The 19,362-nt window shown below is 40.6% G+C and overlaps 1 protein-coding gene across 1 annotated transcript; it reads right to left on the bottom strand.

Moving 5' to 3' along the window:
* Window positions 1-788: 788 nt before the first annotated feature.
* On the bottom strand, window positions 789-8,713 carry LOC115809916 (piggyBac transposable element-derived protein 4). The gene is made up of 2 exons (XM_030771795.1): window positions 8,519-8,713; window positions 789-3,069 (listed from the first exon to the last, which is right to left on the bottom strand). Exons 1-2 carry the CDS (start codon window positions 8,665-8,667, stop codon window positions 1,188-1,190), a joined length of 2,031 nt encoding a protein of 676 aa, XP_030627655.1. The 5' UTR covers window positions 8,668-8,713; the 3' UTR covers window positions 789-1,187.
* Window positions 8,714-19,362: the final 10,649 nt, after the last annotated feature.

The following is a 19,362-nucleotide window of genomic DNA, read 5'->3' as shown; positions in this document are numbered from 1 at the left end:
ACTCACTGATTGCAAAGATACACAAAAGAAGCTTAGGCTGCAAGTGGTTTATAAGCCAAAGACTCTAAGTCAGGGGTGGGCAAATCCAGTCCTGGAGGGCCGGTATCCTGTCGGTTTTTGTTTTCACCTCTTAGCTACCTGTTGACTTTTACTCTGAAAACAGGTGTGCATGCTCTTCAGCCAATCAGAGACTGTATTTAGTTGGTCGACAAGAGAAACAGCAGGACCATGGCCCTCCAGGACCGGATTTGCCCAGCCCTGCTCTAAGTCATTTTATCCATGGAGTCTGACATCTCCTTCATAGACTGCCTAAACTGTACACAGCTTCCTCACATTCTCAATTATAGTGTGTTATAGTGTGTACCATCTCAGTCTCTGCCTTGAGTAGCTCATGTGAAATCTCCTTGATGTTCCAATAAAGTACAAAGTGGCTTCTGATTTTATATGCGTACACTGTATGCACTGCATTGACATGACAGGAACTTTTCCATGTTCGGATGATCACTCATCTTATTTTGAATTAGCGTACTTAGCATTCTGTTCTTCATGAATTTTTTTAAAAGCGTTTTCCACAAGATGTGTTGGTCCTGAAGGGTTTGCTTGTATTATATGAATATTTACATGAGTAACATATGTTTGTGTAGATTAACTTTGCGTAGATCCAACTTAAAGTTCATTTTCAAATGATTTGTACTACTACACTATAATACTAGTTACCTAAAGTTGTACATATTAAACAATGATCATTCAGGGCTTACATTGAAGTAGACACTTGGGCCCAGACATTCATTTACCTCCAGGCTTTTTATTTCCTACATTTAGGTTCCAGTTGAAGAATATCATATACAGAAAAAAATGTCATAAAACAAAAAACCCTAACCCTAACTCTAGTCTTTTAGTTTTGGGGATTACAATGTGTGAATGGAAAAATACAGAAAAACTAAACAAAGTGGGAGGGATTACTTTTTCGTGTAACATCATACTCTTTTGAGGATATATAAAACGGTTTATACCAGAGCCCTGTTAGCCAGAACAATTGCAAACATTATACCTGCGATGTGCTGTTATCACCTCCTACGAGGGGTTGGATTTTAGGAGGCAAAAAAAGAAAAGAAAACAGCAAACTCAGGAACTGTTTACAGGAAACTCAGGAACTCTTTACAAATATTTCCAAAAAGTCTGTGTGCTTAGCTGCTCTTCTCCTCATGCCAGTCTGTAAAGCACACTCGGTCCACGACTAGGCAGAGTGGCACATCGCAAGATTTGCACTTGAACATCGTTTTCATCTTGCAGCGCACACATCTCCTCCTCCCTTGCGAGGCTTTCAGGAAAGGGTTGGTGGAGATCTGACAAACTGGAATAGGGAAGCATCCCTGCGATTTCTGCTTCCTTTGAGACTTTAAATTGTTACTCTTGGCTTTACGCATACATGAACATTGAACTTTCAACTTTGATTTCTGCCCTGGACCCTGAGCCAGAGATGAGGAGGATGCCCCACTGGCGCCCTTTCCAGTTGTGGATGCCTGTGGGTTCCCACAATCAGCAAGCTCCATGCACAGCAGCTCCCTGAAGCGCTTCTGGGTGAGGGGCCTCTTCTGCCTTGCCAGTGCCATCTCCTTGTGGATGATGAAGCTGTTCACCACCGCGATGTCAATGAAGTGGAGAAACAGCTTTACATACCAACGCCTGCTCTTCTGCGTCACTGAGAAGTACTTTATGAGAGCGTCAGACAAGTCAACACCCCCCATGAACTTGTTGTACTCCATCACAGGCTCCGGCACAGGGACCTTTTGGATGGACCAGGTGCCATCTGGATTTTTGATCCGACGCTGCACAGACTGCCCGCTAAAGGCTTTGTGGACAGTGGAACACAGCGTGACATCTCGTGTGTCCCTCCACTTCACAAACAGCAATGGGCCATCTCTGATCCATCGCAGATCCCCACGGTCCGCATTTTTTGGCAGGTCATTGTTGGTCGTCCTTGGGAAGCCTATCCTGGTCTGACGGATGGTTCCACAGGCCCCAAAACCAATTCCGTGCAGGTGACGGAAGAGCTGTGAGCTGGTGTAAAAGTTGTCAACATACACCGTGTACCCCGTGCCCAGATAGGGCACATGGAGCAGATTGACGACCGCGTCAAAGCTCAGTCCGTTTCCTGATGGACTCTTTGCCTTCCCCTGGCAGATATTGAAGTCACATGTGTAGCCACTGGAGCTGTCGGCCAGGACAAAGAGCTTGAATCCCCACTTGGTAGGCTTGTCCTTCATGTATCGCTTCATCCCGATCCTCGCCTTGGTGGCCACCATGCGTTCATCTATAGCAAGGTTCTGGTGTGGGTGGTAGTGGGTCCTGCAGGCAGTCAGGATCTGCTCCATGAGCGGCTTGAGGCAGAAGAGACGATCATACCCAGGCTGACCTCGGAGCTGGTTATTCACGGCATCTCCCGCTGGGTCACTCATGTGCAGGTATGCGCTGATGGCCTCATACCGGTACCCAGCCATTACGGAAGTTGGAAACGGGTGGCTGTGCAGGCGGTCCCTCCTCCACATGTCCCGGGCAGCTGAAGGCCTCACCAGGCCGAGGTAGATGATGACGCTGAGAAACCTGAGCATTTCATCAGCATTGACGTCCGTCCACTGCCTCAGCATGCCCTCTGCAGTCCTCCTTGCGGCATATTTGTTTGTGTTGCGGCACAGGTCCTGGAGCACATCTTTACTGAAGAAAAGCCGAAAGATATCAGAGGGTTTGTAGTCCTTCTGAAAATCCAGCTGAACTCCTGGTGTCCTCTTGGGGCAAAACTTCAACGGAGGAGGTTCCTCATCTTTCTCCGAAGGGTCACACCATCTACCCTCCTCTGCTGCAGGTGGTGGTGTTGGTGGTGTTGGTGGTGTTGTCTCTGCTGGAGCTGGCCTTGCTCTGTTTTTGCTGCCTTTGGCACTAGGTTTTTGCCCAGCTGAGGTGTGTGAGGAGCTTCCAGGTCGTCTGGACACCCTTCTCTTTGCTGGGGATGGCTTTGATATGCTTTTTTTGCCTCTGGCTCTAGTTACTGTGCTGGATGGATCTGCTTTACTGCAAGGAAAAAGACAGGACAGCATGGACAAATAAATAAAACAGGCAATATGAGAACAAATACAAATTGCCTCAATGTGTCAAAGATCACAACCGTCATGACACACAACTTGTGCTGACATTCCCTTGATTGAATTTAACAAGCACTACACAAACAAAACAAATACATGCTTGATGCAAACAACAAAAAAATATCATAATGAAAGACAATTTCACTTTTTACATGTATTTTATAATAGTTCTGATGTAATATATGCTTCATGAAAAACAGCAGTCACAAATTAGCAAGTGAAATTTAAATGGCTGTCATGAGACGTCAATTGACCCTTTGTTAAATCCCGCCCCCTTGATTACTGTTGCTATGCCTGTCAAGCTTTCGCACCTGGCATGTCACTCTATGGTGTTTTCAAGGATATCAGTGAGATATTCCAGAGGAAATAATAGCAAATTTCTGGAATAATAGTTCTGAAATATCAGAGAGAAGCAGACAGAAAGGACTACAGTATGCATTTGAGAGCTACATTCACAATATAATTTGTCAGCAGAATATTGTGAATGAAGAGGACATTAAAAATGGAGGGAAAAGCTGGTTTGGCCTCGGATGAGCTACTGATCGCAGCATATGCACAAACGCAAAAGAAAACATGATATATAAAATGAATCCAGCGAGCTGTGGATGTTTAATTACAGTATCTGTCAGAGCCAACTTTTTCAAGTAACATCGCAAACATTACTAAAACCTAAAAGCCTTGTGGTCACTATTAATACTGACCCAGCCGGCATGTGACCGACCTTAAACGTTTGAAATGTGGTTGAAATAATGCTGGTTGTTGTTTCAATGTTGAAACAACATTTAATGCTAATGGTTGTAAAAATGTTAACACAATACTTAAAAGTCAATGTTAAAATTCTGACAATGAAAGATCTGTACGTTGAATCGACAATGTCTTCAACAACAAGCATAAGAAACTTGTAGCAGCTGCTTTCCCTCATATTTATTCAGGAAAGTGCAATGATCTCTTTTTCCAGGGAGTCTCATTTGATCACATTCAAGCTTCACTATTGACTTAGTTGTTGTTTATTTTTGTGTTTTTAGTATAGGGATAGTTGTATTGCAAGTTATGCACAGCAAGTTGCATTACATATAACAATTGCATTGAAAACATGGGACATGTACAGTAAATCCCTGATTCAGTCAGTAATGTAATGTTGATCCAATTGCAAACTAGGTCAAAATATTGTAGTGTCGGAGAGTGGTCATTGGCCTCTCCCCTTTTGCGCTGTTGGGCAAGTTTCACTGTTTGTTGTTAAACAACGTGCTTGAAGTAGATGTGTGATGAGGGATGTTTACTGGTGTTATTTGAGATATCTGTTTATGTTTTAAGTTTTTATGTTACAGATAGTAATTTGGGAAGTCGCCATTTCGGTGAAGCGCAGCCAGAGGTGTCAGGATGGTTGTTCTATGTTCTGAGTGTCAGATTTGATTTCTGGTAAAAACTGCGTGTACTTCGTGTCAGGCAACATTTCTAAATGAATGGCTATCATCACGCAACACTATACTGCATTGTGATTGAATGTACATGTTGAATAAAAAAGAAGTGTAGAATAAAAAAGAAACTCAATTTCTAGTTTAATCAGTGCTTGAAAGAAGGAAGTTGGAACAACTCTGCGGTATCAACATTGATTCTATTCTCAATATAAATACTTAATTCGATGTTGAGGCAACACCTTCAACCATGTTGAGAAGTAAGACATTGAAACAATGTCGCTATATCAATGTTGATTCGATTTTCAAGATCAATACTTAGTTCAATTTTAATTCAATGTTGACGCAAGACCTGATACTCTCCCATGTTGAAAAGTAAGACATTGAAACAATGTTGCAATATCTACGTTGATTCAATTTTCAAAATTGAAATAAAATTCAGCAGTGAGTCAGCCTTGATCCATGACATTGACTCAACTGTGAATAAATGTTTAAATGCCGGTTGGGCAGGGTTGGGTAGTAATGGATTGCATGTCATTGGGATTACATAATCAGATTTCAAAAAATAAGTAACTATAATCAGCCCAGATTACATTTGAAAAAATGTGCAATTAGATTATAGTTACCTTGTCAAGGATTACTTGATTACATTTTTGATAGGGGTGTAACGGTACACAGAAGTCATGGTTCGGTTCACATCATGGTCTGAACATCATGGTTTGGTATGAGTTCAGGACACCAGGAAAAAAGCAACAAAAACCCCCAAAAGCATAAGGCTAGGTTTCTTTCATTTATTTCGAACAGACAGCAGTGCAAGTTACAATTTGTTCCACCTAGTCTTGTATAGTCCCCCCTGAGGTAGTTGGCACAGCCTGTAATGCATTAAAGGTGCCATAGAATGAAAACATGCATTCTCCCAGGGCTTAATTTGTGCCAGATCCTGCGGGAACAGGATCCGGGGCCCTCCTAGATTGGGTCCGGCACATCCTTTGTCACTATCAAAATCTATAAAGAATTTTTGTGTAATATTAATGTTATCTGTTCTGTCTTTTTTTATTTATTTCCCATTGAAGTTACCGTAAAACTTCCAGTAAACACTGAGGCTTTAATTACTTAACCGGCATTTATTGGAGACTCGGCGATAATAAGAGACCTAAGAGTTTATTTCACCTAAAGCCCTATTCATTTTTTTTCTCAAGTAGTCTACTTAACAAACATTATAAAGCACTCTTTGGTGGCAACTCAAACAAGAGTCACTGATAAAGTAAGCTAAACACTGTCATTGCAACCTATAATGAGAGAGCACAGTCTGAAAGAACAGCAGTATCACTGTGCATTTAGGCTACCATGATCCGACAGAAAGCTTGTGTGCTGGCATCCATGGACGGCGCCAGGGGGGCTTGGGGTAACTGTAGCCACCCCCAGGATAGCCATAGCAGCCCAACCCCCCCCAAGCAGATTCTGTGGTTTATTTAGAATTTTTAATTTTAATGTGTGAACACTATAATGTATAATTTGAAAAATAAGTAAATACACTAACAAAACCGATTATTTTAGACTAATAAACATAAAGCAAGCACAGGTGATCTGATTCAGCCAATGGACAACTTTTGACCTTACTTTCACGTCCTGTTAGTCAGAGCGCATTTTTTCGTAGCTTAATTGGTATTAGCGAAACATTAGCTATTTCATAATGGATCTATTTTTACTTCAGAAACGTCCAGGTGTGGGGAGTCAATCAAGAGGAAACGAGAGTGATTGTGATCCTAATAGGGCTACAGGTGATCTTAATAGGTCTGAAGATGTCTAATGGTAAGTGCATGATTTTTTTTCCTCTGTTGCCTATTTCGAATTTAATGCATTTGGCGGTTGAGGCACACATTCTGACTCCTTGTAGTTATCTCTATGCGATGCTCATTAATATTACATTAGGTCTATGGAACGGAATACTGTTGATTGATTAGTCGAGGAGTTGGTAACTGGCAGCATGAGTTTGTGATCTCAGAATCTGAGGCTGAAATGTGCACAAACTTGCGTCTGTTGCTTGGCGCTACTGTGCAAGCCCTGGGTGTGGCATAATTGTATGGAATTTTATATTCGGAGGTGTGTTTACGTAGGCTGGCTTGTGAACCTTGCATCTATACCCCATGAACTGAATATCTCGCCTTGTGTTTAAGACAGAATGGCATTGTAACTGTCGCGGAGTGGGTACTGCGTATGTGCGCGCGTGTGTACATGTGCCGGGGGTGTTGCAGTAAAAGAAAATCTCTGGCGCCGCCCCTGCTGGTATCTAATTTATTGCCAGCATTTCAGCGTCACCTAATCGCTTAATATTAATTAATACTGTCAGTGTGTATTGCTTAGTGCTTTAATTTGACATGCTTGACTGCGTAAGAGAAACAGGAAATTGCATTTGGTTGTTTACAACGAAGTTCACGAGCTTTATCTGCTGCCAGCGAGTTCTAATCCGACACTTGTCTTTAACGGTTGTGCGCCTTGGTGAGCCATTTGCTTGTTAGTAGTTGCTTAGATTTGATTTTAAGATGTTAATTTAGTTGGTTCATGTATATCATAAATATAGAACAGTAGACGCCTCATTGGTCCACCGCTGTGTGTCGCCGGTATGCGTCTGCGCGTCCGCCATATTGGAACGGTCAATATCCGCTGGTGAACAAATACAATGTGTGCTGAGAGGTGCAGACTTCTCTACAAAATCGACTGTAACTCGCTTAATCCTGAAAACATCTTTGCTAGAAACCCTCAGACTCGGAGGACACTTAGGTTTGGGCATTTGTATGCAAATAAAACATTTCTTGACCCTCCCCTCCAAACCCCTCCCCTTCCACAGTAAGTTAACGTCGAAAAGCGCTGACATCGAAAAAAAAGGCTTGACTACGCACTGAAAAATACCTTTTCAGTGCCCAAAGTTAACTACAGCACAAGTGTTTCAATGCCAATGTTCCATTTTTCGGTTTGGTCTTTTCTTTTCTTATTTTTAAACAATGCCGTTTTTTCCCAATGTTAGTTGAAGTGCAGTGTGAATCGTATATTGGCTTAGGTCAACCATAGGGAGCTAAGGAGCTAAGTTATCCCAGGGTCAATTCTTAGCCCAAGGCTAAGAATATGCAGTGTGAAAAGCCCTTAAAAGGCAGAGCAGATGTTGTGCGATGCCAAAGAGTTTACATTTAATTTTTCCAAATGGTGCTTACGTGTTGAGTGCCCAAAACCAGGTGGTTACAAGTACAACCAAACCAAAAACCAAACACAATTTTCCTAAAAACGAAAAAGAAAAAAAAGGTCAATGAAAAGAAGAAAATCCAACTATTACCAAATTGAATTTCCCACACAAATTTAAGCCTCGCAACAAAAATTGCTTGTAAACGATAAATGTCCGTCGAATTGATCAGAGCAACACGGTTTCAAATAAAATGTCAATCAAGTTTATCAAATCAATTTACAATTTATCACTCTATTTTTCAGTTTACATACATTTTTACCCCTCTATTTTACCCCTCTATCACCTCCATTTTTTACCAATTAATTTTTGTTACTTCCACCCCTCATATAGCGAAGGGTCAATTGAAGGGGCATTTAAATCCAACAATCTTACAGCCAGTAGGTGATTTGTTATTTTTAACAGGGGGTGGAGAAGTGGGGGTGTTATTTTGCTAACAAGGGGGATGGCATCGCCCCTCAAATCGCCTGCTGCCTACAGCTAATTATTATGCCAATGCATTTCTGATCCATCTGCTTCGAACACCTACCCCAAGAACAATGACACGAGGCATTAGACTGGCTCATGGCATGCTATATTTTACACTTCATGGTAAGCAATGTTCAACAACTTGAAAACTCAAATTACCGTCATTACAAATAGGCTACAAGGTTATGCTGGGGAAATATACTGTAACGTATAGTATTATACATTCTTTCATGTACAAACGATGTATGTAGACTGCTTACATGTCGAGGACGCCATCAATTCCATTCACCGTCCATTCTTCGCCAGAGTCCATACTCGATTCGTTACTCTCACTATCAAATTCATCGTCACTCCTGAACAACTCCTTGTGAACCTCAGCCACATTAAACCTCTTCCTCTTTCTCGCCATGATGTCCAGGAGTTTTGAGACTGATAACAATTAAAAATGACTGTCAACTCACAAAAGAAACGCACCAAACTGAGTCGTAAGCGTTCGCTCTTCAATGTGCTGGCGTAACAGCGAATGCCGTGACCATCGTATTCTGTGACTCTAGTACGCAATGTTGACACTGGGCAACTGGAACTCGCTCAAACAGACGAGTTACGCTAACAACGTAAGCGCAGGAATGTAAACAAATGAAGGTGAATGTAATGCGGAGCGTTTGTTTAAAAATGCTGGTTATTCCCATCATAAAGGCTCAGCTGTTTGTCACATTAGATTAAACGCTGTGCAGCTGATAGCCTGTTTGTGTATTTCAAATGCAACAACCAACCGATTAAGCTGACCTCACGCTGACTGATACTAGTCCTTTTAAATGGGCCGTCAGAATATGTGACGCCACTGTTACTTGAGAGAAAATGCCTCATCAACCAAACCATTTCAGGTGACTTATCTGCTCTTCCCGTGTATCACCAAAAAACTTTCATCACTCTGGTCAAAAGCTGGACCTAGGCACAAGGGGTCAGATATTTTGACAGCTGTTATCATAATATGTGTCCCCACTGTGACTTAGGAGAAAATGCGTAACACACCAACCAAATCAATTCAGGTGACTTATCTGCCCTTCTCATGTATATCCAAAACATTTTTACCACTAATGTAAAATACATGTGCCATTTAGTACCATTGTATAGTGCCATATACATGTAATGATATAAGTGAAAACAATACATTCATTTACAATGAAGTGTTTTAATGTTGTGACAAACACCATGTGCTACACATTATGTAAATTACATAAAAATGACAAAGTAACAAATCTTTAGAACTTAACTTTAATATTACAATAACTTTAACATTAAAGATCAGGAAGGGGAGGGGGAGCTCAAAACTGGAACATTGAACACACTGCATGGTACCACTGGTCATACACGTACACTGGATCTGTAACAACAAAGGTCATAACAATACAGCAACATTCAGGGTGAATATCTGAGACAGTATAACATATAGCTGTGATTGATGTGTGTGTGTGTGTGTGTGTGTGTGTGTGTGTGTGTGTGTGTGTGTATATATATTTACACATGCGCACACACATATGGGACATTCCATGTCAAATCAGATAAGGTTGTTGCAGTATCATCTCAGTTTTTGTTCAAACCTTGTCTGTATCATGAATGGGTCCCAAAACCAAGGCCTGTAAAATATTTGTTCAAATTCCTTGTTTTCATTTTTTTTCAGCCCTTATTCTTTCATTTTTATAGCGTCAAAAACACCTTATCTGGGAAGCCATGTTTGGGCATTTCTATCTTGACAAGTATTGTTCCTAGTCTCACTGAACTTTGTAGGATGGAGGAAAAACATGTATGTATGCATGCATGTGTATATATATATATATAGATATATAGATATAGATGTGTGTGTCAATGTATCAATGTGCAGCCTCAACACTGCATATTAATAGTATTAGGCAACACAAAATAGTTCCTTTAATATCAGTGACTAAGTAGTTCTTACCTGAACATAATGATTAATGAGCACAGAATGAAACAAAAGTACCAGTCTCATTTAGCAGTGTCCTGGCCACCTGTCTTCGGTAGTGGTTCACTGCTAAGGTCTTATTTGAAATTCAGAGGCTCCTCTACCAGTATTTTCTCTGCATACTAACATGACATAAGTTTAAATAACTTACTGATCAGTGCATAGTCATCAGTAACATAAAAAACACCAAACTGTTGATGTGAGAGAAACAAAACTTCATTGTTTTGACAGACTTTACAGGACAGTAGACACAGAATGACAGACAAAAACAAACTTACTTTCAGAACGAATATTCCACATGAAGTGGCATCTTTTTGCTGTGTTGGCTGTCCACCTGGATACCTGGCAGCCTTGTTTTCTGAAGAAAGCCCTGATAGGTATACAAAAAGTAAAATATGACAGTGACAGTTTCAGATATTTTGGTTTAGTTTTCAAAAAGGAGCACTTTTTGTATCATGGTTTCAGCAGTTACCTCAAACACTGAGTTTGAAGGAATCATTTCCCAGGGGATCCACCACAAGATTCCAGCTCTCAGCAGGAAGGAACGCCTGTAGAATTGGATATCAGTCTCATATACTTACACTGGGATTGGAAATATTGTAGCTCTCAACAAAGGTCAGCAATACACAGGGCAAAGTACTTGCTCTTACAGCCAATATCCAGTGATTGGGCTCATGGACAGCACCCAAAATGATGTTGTACTTTGTTGGATCAGACTAAAAAAAAGACGGTGAGAATTTACAAAATCACTTCAATAAAATCAGTAAAGTACATTCCACTTAAAAAGCCTTATGAGGAAAATAAACACCTCTCCCATGCATACCTTTGATCTTGAGCCCCTTCCTTCCCATATACGTGTCATTTCAAACAAGTTGATACAAAGTGCCTTTTTGGCCCTGTTTTTTTTTTTTTGACTGTGTGGGCCATGTATGCATTGATCACCTGAGGGACAGGTAAATAATGAGTATATACATGTAAATTACTTAAGGATGTTTAGCATTTCCCTAGATAAAATTTAGGTACAACTCAAGTAGACAAATTTCATTATAGCTCACCTCACTTTCGAGTGTTACATTCCCCCTTTTGTCCAGGGGGATAAGGGAATGTAACAAAAAAAAAAAACTGATTAAATTAAGTAAAGGAGTGTCCCAAGCACACCACCATACAACAAAAATCAACTTAATAAATTCTATTGCTATCCTCTTATCACACTTGATAACAGGAAGCATCAAACAAAACAAACAGAGACTTCAGGAGGGGGAAAGGCCAAAACAATAAACAAAACAATCTAGCTGTTAGGAGTGGACTCTAACTTACCTACTGTTAAAAGAAAACAAAATTAACACCACAAACCAACCTCACTCCCTAACTAACCAAAAAAACAGGAGAAAAACGGTTTCAAACAAAAAGGCACCCAACCTCCCTATAGGGCTTCCCACACTATGTACAACTATATACAGATCTATATACAATACAAAAAAAAAGAACACATAGTAAACAAGAGACAAATAAAGCAATAACAACTCAACCATCAAAACCAACAACCAACACAGTCTCATGCAAGGAGAAGGAACAAAAGGTCTCTAGTGAAGCGGACTGGCTGGTTTATATATCCTGGCCTATTTCCTCTCAGCCAATGGGAGTGCTGTTTGACAAATAGACCCTCCCTCGTTTCCATGGTGCTTGACGACCTGTTAAATGGAAAGAGGGAGGAGCAGAGAGAAAGAGAGAGGATACAACAGTAACACATATACAACAGTAAACAAAACACGAAATAAAAACATAAATACGTCTTAGGACGTAACACGAGCTTCTGATTGGGAGCTGTCCTGGCAATGTCTCAATAAAGCAGTTTATGGGGCCCAATTCTTGATAGGAGGACATGCGAATTTTTGCCTCCCCAGGGATCTCTCATGCCTTTGTGTGACATAAAATAATAATTAAAACAACTTAAATGCACTGTGTCAGAATTTCAGTTATTTTTAAGTATACGAAATCTGTCTCTGTTTGAATGTGGAAAAAATGTACAAGAGCTTCACAATGTTCACTAAAACACTGACTGATGAAAAACCCAAATGGAAACAGTTACCTTGATTTAGACAGAAATGTATTTGAAAGTTAGTTTGTCCAAGTTACATACGCTTTTTGTAAAAGGAGGTCACATTAGAAGATCATTCACCAGCTGGAGGTGGAGAGGAGTTCGCAGCTGGAGGGGAAGAGGGATCTGCAGCTGGATATAATGCCTAATGAGATAATGTATCAGTAATAATAGCTAGCAGTTGTATGCTCTTCAAATGTCAGCTGTTGTCAGAACATGTGACCCCACTTGAAGAGCATACATTCTACAAGGTAAAAGAAGTCACCTGAAATGATTTGGTTGGTGTGTCAGACATTTCCTCCCAAGTCACAGTGGGGGTCACATATTCTGACAACAGCTGTCAAAATACACTAAAAAAAAAAAAAGTTGCCATTTGGATTTGGAGCCTATGGAGGCAGTGTTATGATCTGGGGTTGCTTCAATTGGTCAGGTCTAGGCTCAGCAATGTTCCATGGCAAAAAAATGAAGTCAGCTGACGACCTAAATGTACTGAATGACCAGGTTATCCCATCAATGGATTTTTTCTTCCCTGATGGCACAGGCATGTTCCACGATAACAATGCCAAGATTTATCGGGCTCAAATTGTGAAAAACTGGTTCAGAGAGCATGAGGAATAATTCTCACATTGGGATGTGCTGGAGAAGACGTTATGGACTGGTTCGACTCTCTCGTCCTCAACAAGATCTTGGCCAAAAATTAACGCAACTCTGGGTGGAAATCAATGTTGCGAACTTGGAAAAGGTTATCAAAACAATGCTATGGCACACATGCACCATAATCAAAGCTAAAGTCGGTTCAACAAAATATTAGACTGTGCGACTTATTTCTTTTTTGGCCAGGTAGTGTAGTTATACTAGTCCTAAGAAATTTGAGTGGCTGTTTTGGATTGTGTTTAAGAATATTTGTCATGACTTTGGGGGGTGTTGTTGCTTTTTTTTTTCCCCCATGTGGGGCCCGCAGTCTTTGTTTTGTGACTGCTTAGTTCATTATTGATGTATTGCTTTCACCTGTGTCTGTTCTGTCTATCTATTTAAGCCTCTTGTTTTATTCAGTTGTTTGCTCAGTCTCGAGCTGCAACCCATGTGCAATTCCTTGACCAAGCTATGTCTCAAGTCTTTGCTCTGTGACCCTTTGTCCCCCCCCCCCCCCCCCCCCCAAGTCTATGTTCTGTAGTTTTCTTGGATCTTTATCTGTTGTTGATCTCCTGTTTACCTGCTCTTTGACCACGATTTTACCTGACTGTCTTGGATTTGTTTGCTGGATATCTCTGCTTATTTGGTTTTGACTTCTGCCTGGAATTGTTTTCTGTTTGTGCCTGGTTCACTTTGGATTTGTCTACCTTGATTTTCCAAGTAAAAGAAACTCTTTCTGAAGTTCTCATGCCCCAGTCTCTGCATTTGGGTCTGACACACAGTTTGTGGCACAAGGGTGAGGCTCTGGGTTTCCAAGCTGGAGCCCTGGGTTTGATTCCCAGGTCAGCTGTTGCAATATTTGAAGTTTACAGTTAGAAGACTTTGGATATGGGTATGGGCACTATTTATACTGAAACTGGGCTGAAACTGGATGCCAAACTACAAGAAGCTGAGCAATACAAAAGAAAATGGAACTTGTGTCTACGGCGCTTGCAGTACAAGAAAATGGGGCTCATCATCATCATTTTCTCCCGCTTATCCGGGACCGGGTCGTGGTGGCAGCAGGCTGAGGAGGGTAGCCCAGACATCCCTTTCCCCGGCTACATCCACCAGCTCCTCCTGGGGGATCCCAAGGCGTTCCCAGGCCAGCTGAGATATAAATTTCTCCCAACGTGTCCTGGGTCTTCCCCGGGGTCTCCTCCCAGTTGGTCGCGCCCAGAACACCTCCATGGGGAGGCGCCCAGGAGCCATCCTGACTAGGTGCCCGAACCACCTCAACTGGCTCCTTTCGATGCGGAGGAGCAGCGGCTCTACTCCAAGCTCCTCCCGGGTGTCCGAGCTCCTCACCCTATAGAAAATGGGGCTATCAAACAAAAAGAGGTGGGCATATGCTCTTCCATTCTTCCCAGTGAGATTGCAACCACAGGTTGACATCGTACATTGTCTTGGGAGGAAACTAAAGGAGAACGATAGGGAACGCAGATGTGTTATCGTACCGTTTCACTTTGAAAAGCCATGAAGGGGTGCGCCTATTTGCTGGAACAAAAATGAAGTTTGGTGAGGATTGGACTAGGCACGCAGACAACAGCTTTTGCCAAAGATACACTTCAAAAAGGGGAAAAAGCATACTTTATTGGAGTTTCAGCCATTGATGAAGGAAAGGAAGTCCTAGTGACATGTTAATGAGAGTCAAAAGCAGTAACAATGGGCTGTGTCCACTGTTAGTCTTTAGACCAGTGACCAATAAGTAGGCCTTATTTTGATCTGTCTACTACTGTGCACTGAATGGAAACTTTACGTATAATAAAAAGAACAGGGGAGAGACCCATTTGAGTTTTTGATTTGCTACCAGAATCTGGAGATTGGAAACAAGTTCCATGTTTAAGCAGGTATTTGATGCTCACTACTAAAGATTTTTTAGTTTGACATTTGCAAAGTGTAAGATGCAGAATGACCTGGTAGAGAGCCTACTTTTTTTGTAGAATTACAGGGCGTTTAGAAATTAATTTCTTATCTTTCTTTATGTGTCACACGACTACATCATCAGACACTGTTGATGTTTTCTCTATGTTTCTGTTCTTTAAAAGTCATGGGTTTACATGACTTTCTAAAATGAGCTGTATTTTGTTTTGCAAAAAATCAAGAGTGATTTTGTCTTTATAAGAAACATATGTATTTGTCAGGTTTCAATTTCTGGAAGAATGTATGAGGAGATGATAAAGTATTTGGCAATTTTGGCAAACAATTTCTCTTGCAAAGATATACCCGTGCTCCACAAGGCCTTTGACCTTGTCTGCCATAAATAACAAGCCCCTGAGACTCACCCCCGAGACTGGAGCAAGTGTACTCTGCTTAACCCTCTAGTTTATGTCAATTTGTGTGAGTTACTATTTGGCTCTGTGAATAGGAGGATGTGTAGATGTCTCGATATTCGCATATGGAGATGCGTACGTGTTTGTACATGCATGTAGGTATGTGAACACGTGAATGTGAGGATATGCGTGTCTCTTCTGACCCTAATACCACAGAAAACATTCGTTCACGTTTACCAGTCTGGATTTATGAAAGTTCAGCTTATCTCAAATAATATCAGACTTATGTTGGACTTAAATTGTAATGATTTTGTTGATGATGACAGCTTTAGTATATTTGTTGAGTTTTATAAGGCATTTGACACTGTAAGTCGCAATCTTTTGTTTGAGACCTTGTCATTTCTGTGGCACTATTCAGACCCCATACAATAACTGTAATAGAGCAGTTGAATTACCCAATGAAACAACACCTAGTTTTCTAGTAAGCCGGCATCCAACAAGATCTTCCAGTTTCTCCCCTCCCCTAACTTTGGGTTACTTAGCCACGGCTATTCATTTTGAAAAAGATATACTAAAAGGTGTTAACATTCATGGTAAACAGCTTGAAAGTTGTCAGCTTGCAGATGATACAACAATTTCCTGCCTCCGAGATACAGAAAAGAAGTGCCTAAATGGCGTCTCTAAGGTATCTGGACTGTGTGTAAATATTTAAAAATGTGAATTATTCCCTTTAAAAACATGTAACCTCAATAACATAAGTGGAATGTCTGTTAAAGAGAGAGTAACATATTTGGGAATTACAATTTGTAAAGACCAGGACAGATGTATTGATTTGCACTTCCCCACTTTCATAGAACGGGTCGTTATGTCAAATGCCAGATCAATGTAAGGGATAGTTTGGATTTTTGAGCCCCCTCTCCCCTGGTTTTATGACAAAAGGTCAGTCAGCTATCCTATCCCACAGCTCCGTTGAACACTTAATTCTGAATGGTCAGTGAACACTCATCATTTCTGTATAATGACCAGTAAAAGAATCAGTATTATTCAGTATGTAACAAGTAATGAAGTGCTTCACTTAGAAATGCACAGACTAAATGTAATAGCTACAGGTTTGCAGTGGAACCATATTGTGGAACAGTAACTAGAGATATACAAAATGGATAACTAAAGTAATTTGAAAACGTTGTCTTGATGGATTGTTTTTAGTTAAGTTGCTGTTGCGTGAACAGGAAAAGGTGCTGTAAATGAGTGATAGAAAATGGCCTCATTCTAAGGGCGTTTCAAACATAGACGTGAAAAGACATAATACAAAAGAACTTTATAAGCCTATGTCTGAACACTTTCGACCGATGATTATGTCCATATTGTTGAGAAATGAAACTGGCAAAATTCAGATGAAAATATCTTAAAACTGTATCTATGCTCTTCAGGATTGACTAGTGCATTGGATGTGTCTGTGAGACATCATGTAAATTTGATGGAGCATCATTTTAAACATCAATTATTCCATGCGTTTATCTGATGTATCGTATTAAGACAGATTGCGAAGGATGCAGTGAAAAGTACACATAAATGTTTATGTGTGTCTATATATTTATTTTTCTCAATGACTTTTTTTCATTGTTCCATGTTTTCTGTTGTATTCCATCTTTTGCGGCTGCATCTGAGGGGAAGAGAGAATAAAAAAAAAAAGGTAAATATTTACAGTTTAAAAGTAATAACCACTCCTTAAGACATACTGCATCTAAGAGCCAAAGGATTCATCTGTGATACTGTACTTTCTGACCACTGTTACACTTTGAAGCTTGAAAAATTGCAAGCGCATGATGTGGAAAAGGTTTTTTTTTTTTTTTGACCAACTGATTTAAACATCATTTGAAAGAAAATTTACAAAACAGAGTACATTATATTTAGCTTTTTTTTGCAGTTCTTTTGGAGGGTCTTTTGAAAATCTAAGTATACTGCAACGCTTGTGAATGGAATTTAGGGGCACAGAAATTCTCCTGGCACAGCCAACCGCACACTCTAGGTGTTAATTTATTAAACATCTTTAATATGCTTTCCGGTATGGTGTGAGATTTGTAAAGCAGAACAATCCTAAACACCCTTAAGTAAGCCAAATGTGTCTTACCTTCGGTCATCTGTGACACTATTTCTAGTGCCATTTTTTTAAACGAATTCACCTAAATTTCCTTAAAAATGCATTTCTGCATTAGCTTTGTTATCCAATTTTTTCCTTTTCCTTTGCACTCCTTTTCAGTCGGTCTGTCTTTCAGCATCATCCGTACCAACTTCTCGTCCTTTTTCCGCGTCCTTTGTCGTTCCTTCTCTTCCTTTCTCAACTGTCTCTGTCGTTCCTTCTCTTCCTGTTTCAACTGCTTCTGTCGTTCCTTTTCAGAAGCCTTCTCTGCTTTTTCAATCTTTTTTAGTAGCTCCCTCTCTTGCTTGTTTCGTTCTTTCAACTTCCTCTGTTGTTTTTTCACTTTCTTTTTCATAACCTTCTTTTCCTCCTTCTCCCGTAATTTCAACATCCTCTTTTCCTCCTTCTCCCGCCGTTTAGGCGTCTTCCGTCTTTCCTTCTTTCGCTTTTTAAGGATTTTCCATATTTCCTTCTCCTGTTCAGCTTGCTTTCTCTCTAATTTTGCTTTTTCCCTGTTTCTGCTCCTCATAATCAGCAATGACTCTCTCTCCAACATCACTGTATCCTTTTGTGCCCTCCTCAATTCGTACATTTCTCTCCTGAACTCCTCTAGTAATGCCTTCTTTTCCTCCTTAAGCTTATATTCTTTTGAGTTCTTCTTTTTTTTAAGTTTCTCGAGCTCCTTCTTTTTCCGCAACTGAAATTTCAGGAGCCTTTTCTCTGCCTTTGTTCTTCTATCTCTCTCTTTGCTTTCCCTCTTGGTGTTTCCATTGTTTCTGGCCATATTTTCAAGCTCCAGCCTCCTGAGGATCCCTCGTTTCATCTTGGTCTCTATCCTCTTATACCAAAGCCTTTTTCTGCGAGGTAGGAGCTCGTCCTCTGCATTCTCTGGAGTTATGTCTGTGGGTACCAGTTTCTCACTGTGATGGAGGTTCCCCCGGCTCTCAGTTTCCCCTGGCTCTCCGTCATATCCAAGCCCCCTCTTTTGCTGCAGCAGCTCAGCCATCATGTCTCTCAAATTCTGCCGCCTGCGTGATGCCTCCGCGGCAACTTCCTCCGACAGCTGAACCTCCTCGCTCTCTTGCTCCTCTGAGGCCCAGTAATTTCTCAAAATCTGCTCCTTACATACTTCACGTGGAGCAGCTTCATCCAACAGCTCAGACTCCACCTTACTGTCCTGCCCCTTCACACAACGGTACTGCTCTTGATTCTTGGAGCCCTAATAGCAAAGGTGGACGAAAACAGATTAAATTACATTAGAATGAATGGCTAGGTGAAAAGGAAGACAGACAAATTCCTTTATGACACACTGAGAGAATAAAACACTAGATCATATCCATCAGCCTGACGCTGCATCTTTATGTACACTGTTGTACAAGGTTGCAAACTGTGAGCAGTGACAGCTGTCCTAATGCTCTACTGAGTCAGTTGATAGAAAATGAGTGCCTTCTAAGGGCTTCTTATTTTAACAATGAGCTGATCTCACGTGTAACTGCACACAACTTTGCTGTTAGCATTATATTACATGATACATTTATTATTAAATGAATAATTCACTGAATGTAGATCTAGTCCTGGGTAGCGAATCTGGCAGTAACTTTGAACTAACCCACACATCATGACTATACCCTAGTTAAGCACATTTTAGCCTATTTCAGGTTACAAAGTACATTCACGTAATATTTGGTATACAGATTGCCTCTTTCTCTCTGATACCTTTGATCTGAAAAGACCATTATTGACTTCTGTTTTTCACCCTTCCATGTTCACATTTATGTAGGCTATTCAAGAAGAACACAACAGGAGTTTGTAACTTTGAATGAATAAAGAGACAGCAGCAGTGCTGTGCATTGCATCAGAAACTAAAACAGAGAGTCTGTTTCTTTGTTCTTGACACATACAACAGAACATCTGTGGCTGACAGATAGAGCTAACTAGTT

The sequence above is a fragment of the Chanos chanos genome, chromosome 4 (assembly GCF_902362185.1).
Source record: "Chanos chanos chromosome 4, fChaCha1.1, whole genome shotgun sequence".
Taxonomy (NCBI): Eukaryota; Metazoa; Chordata; class Actinopteri; order Gonorynchiformes; family Chanidae; genus Chanos; species Chanos chanos.
The sequence above is the reverse complement of the archived record's forward strand: the minus strand, read 5'-3'. Positions and strand labels throughout refer to the sequence as shown.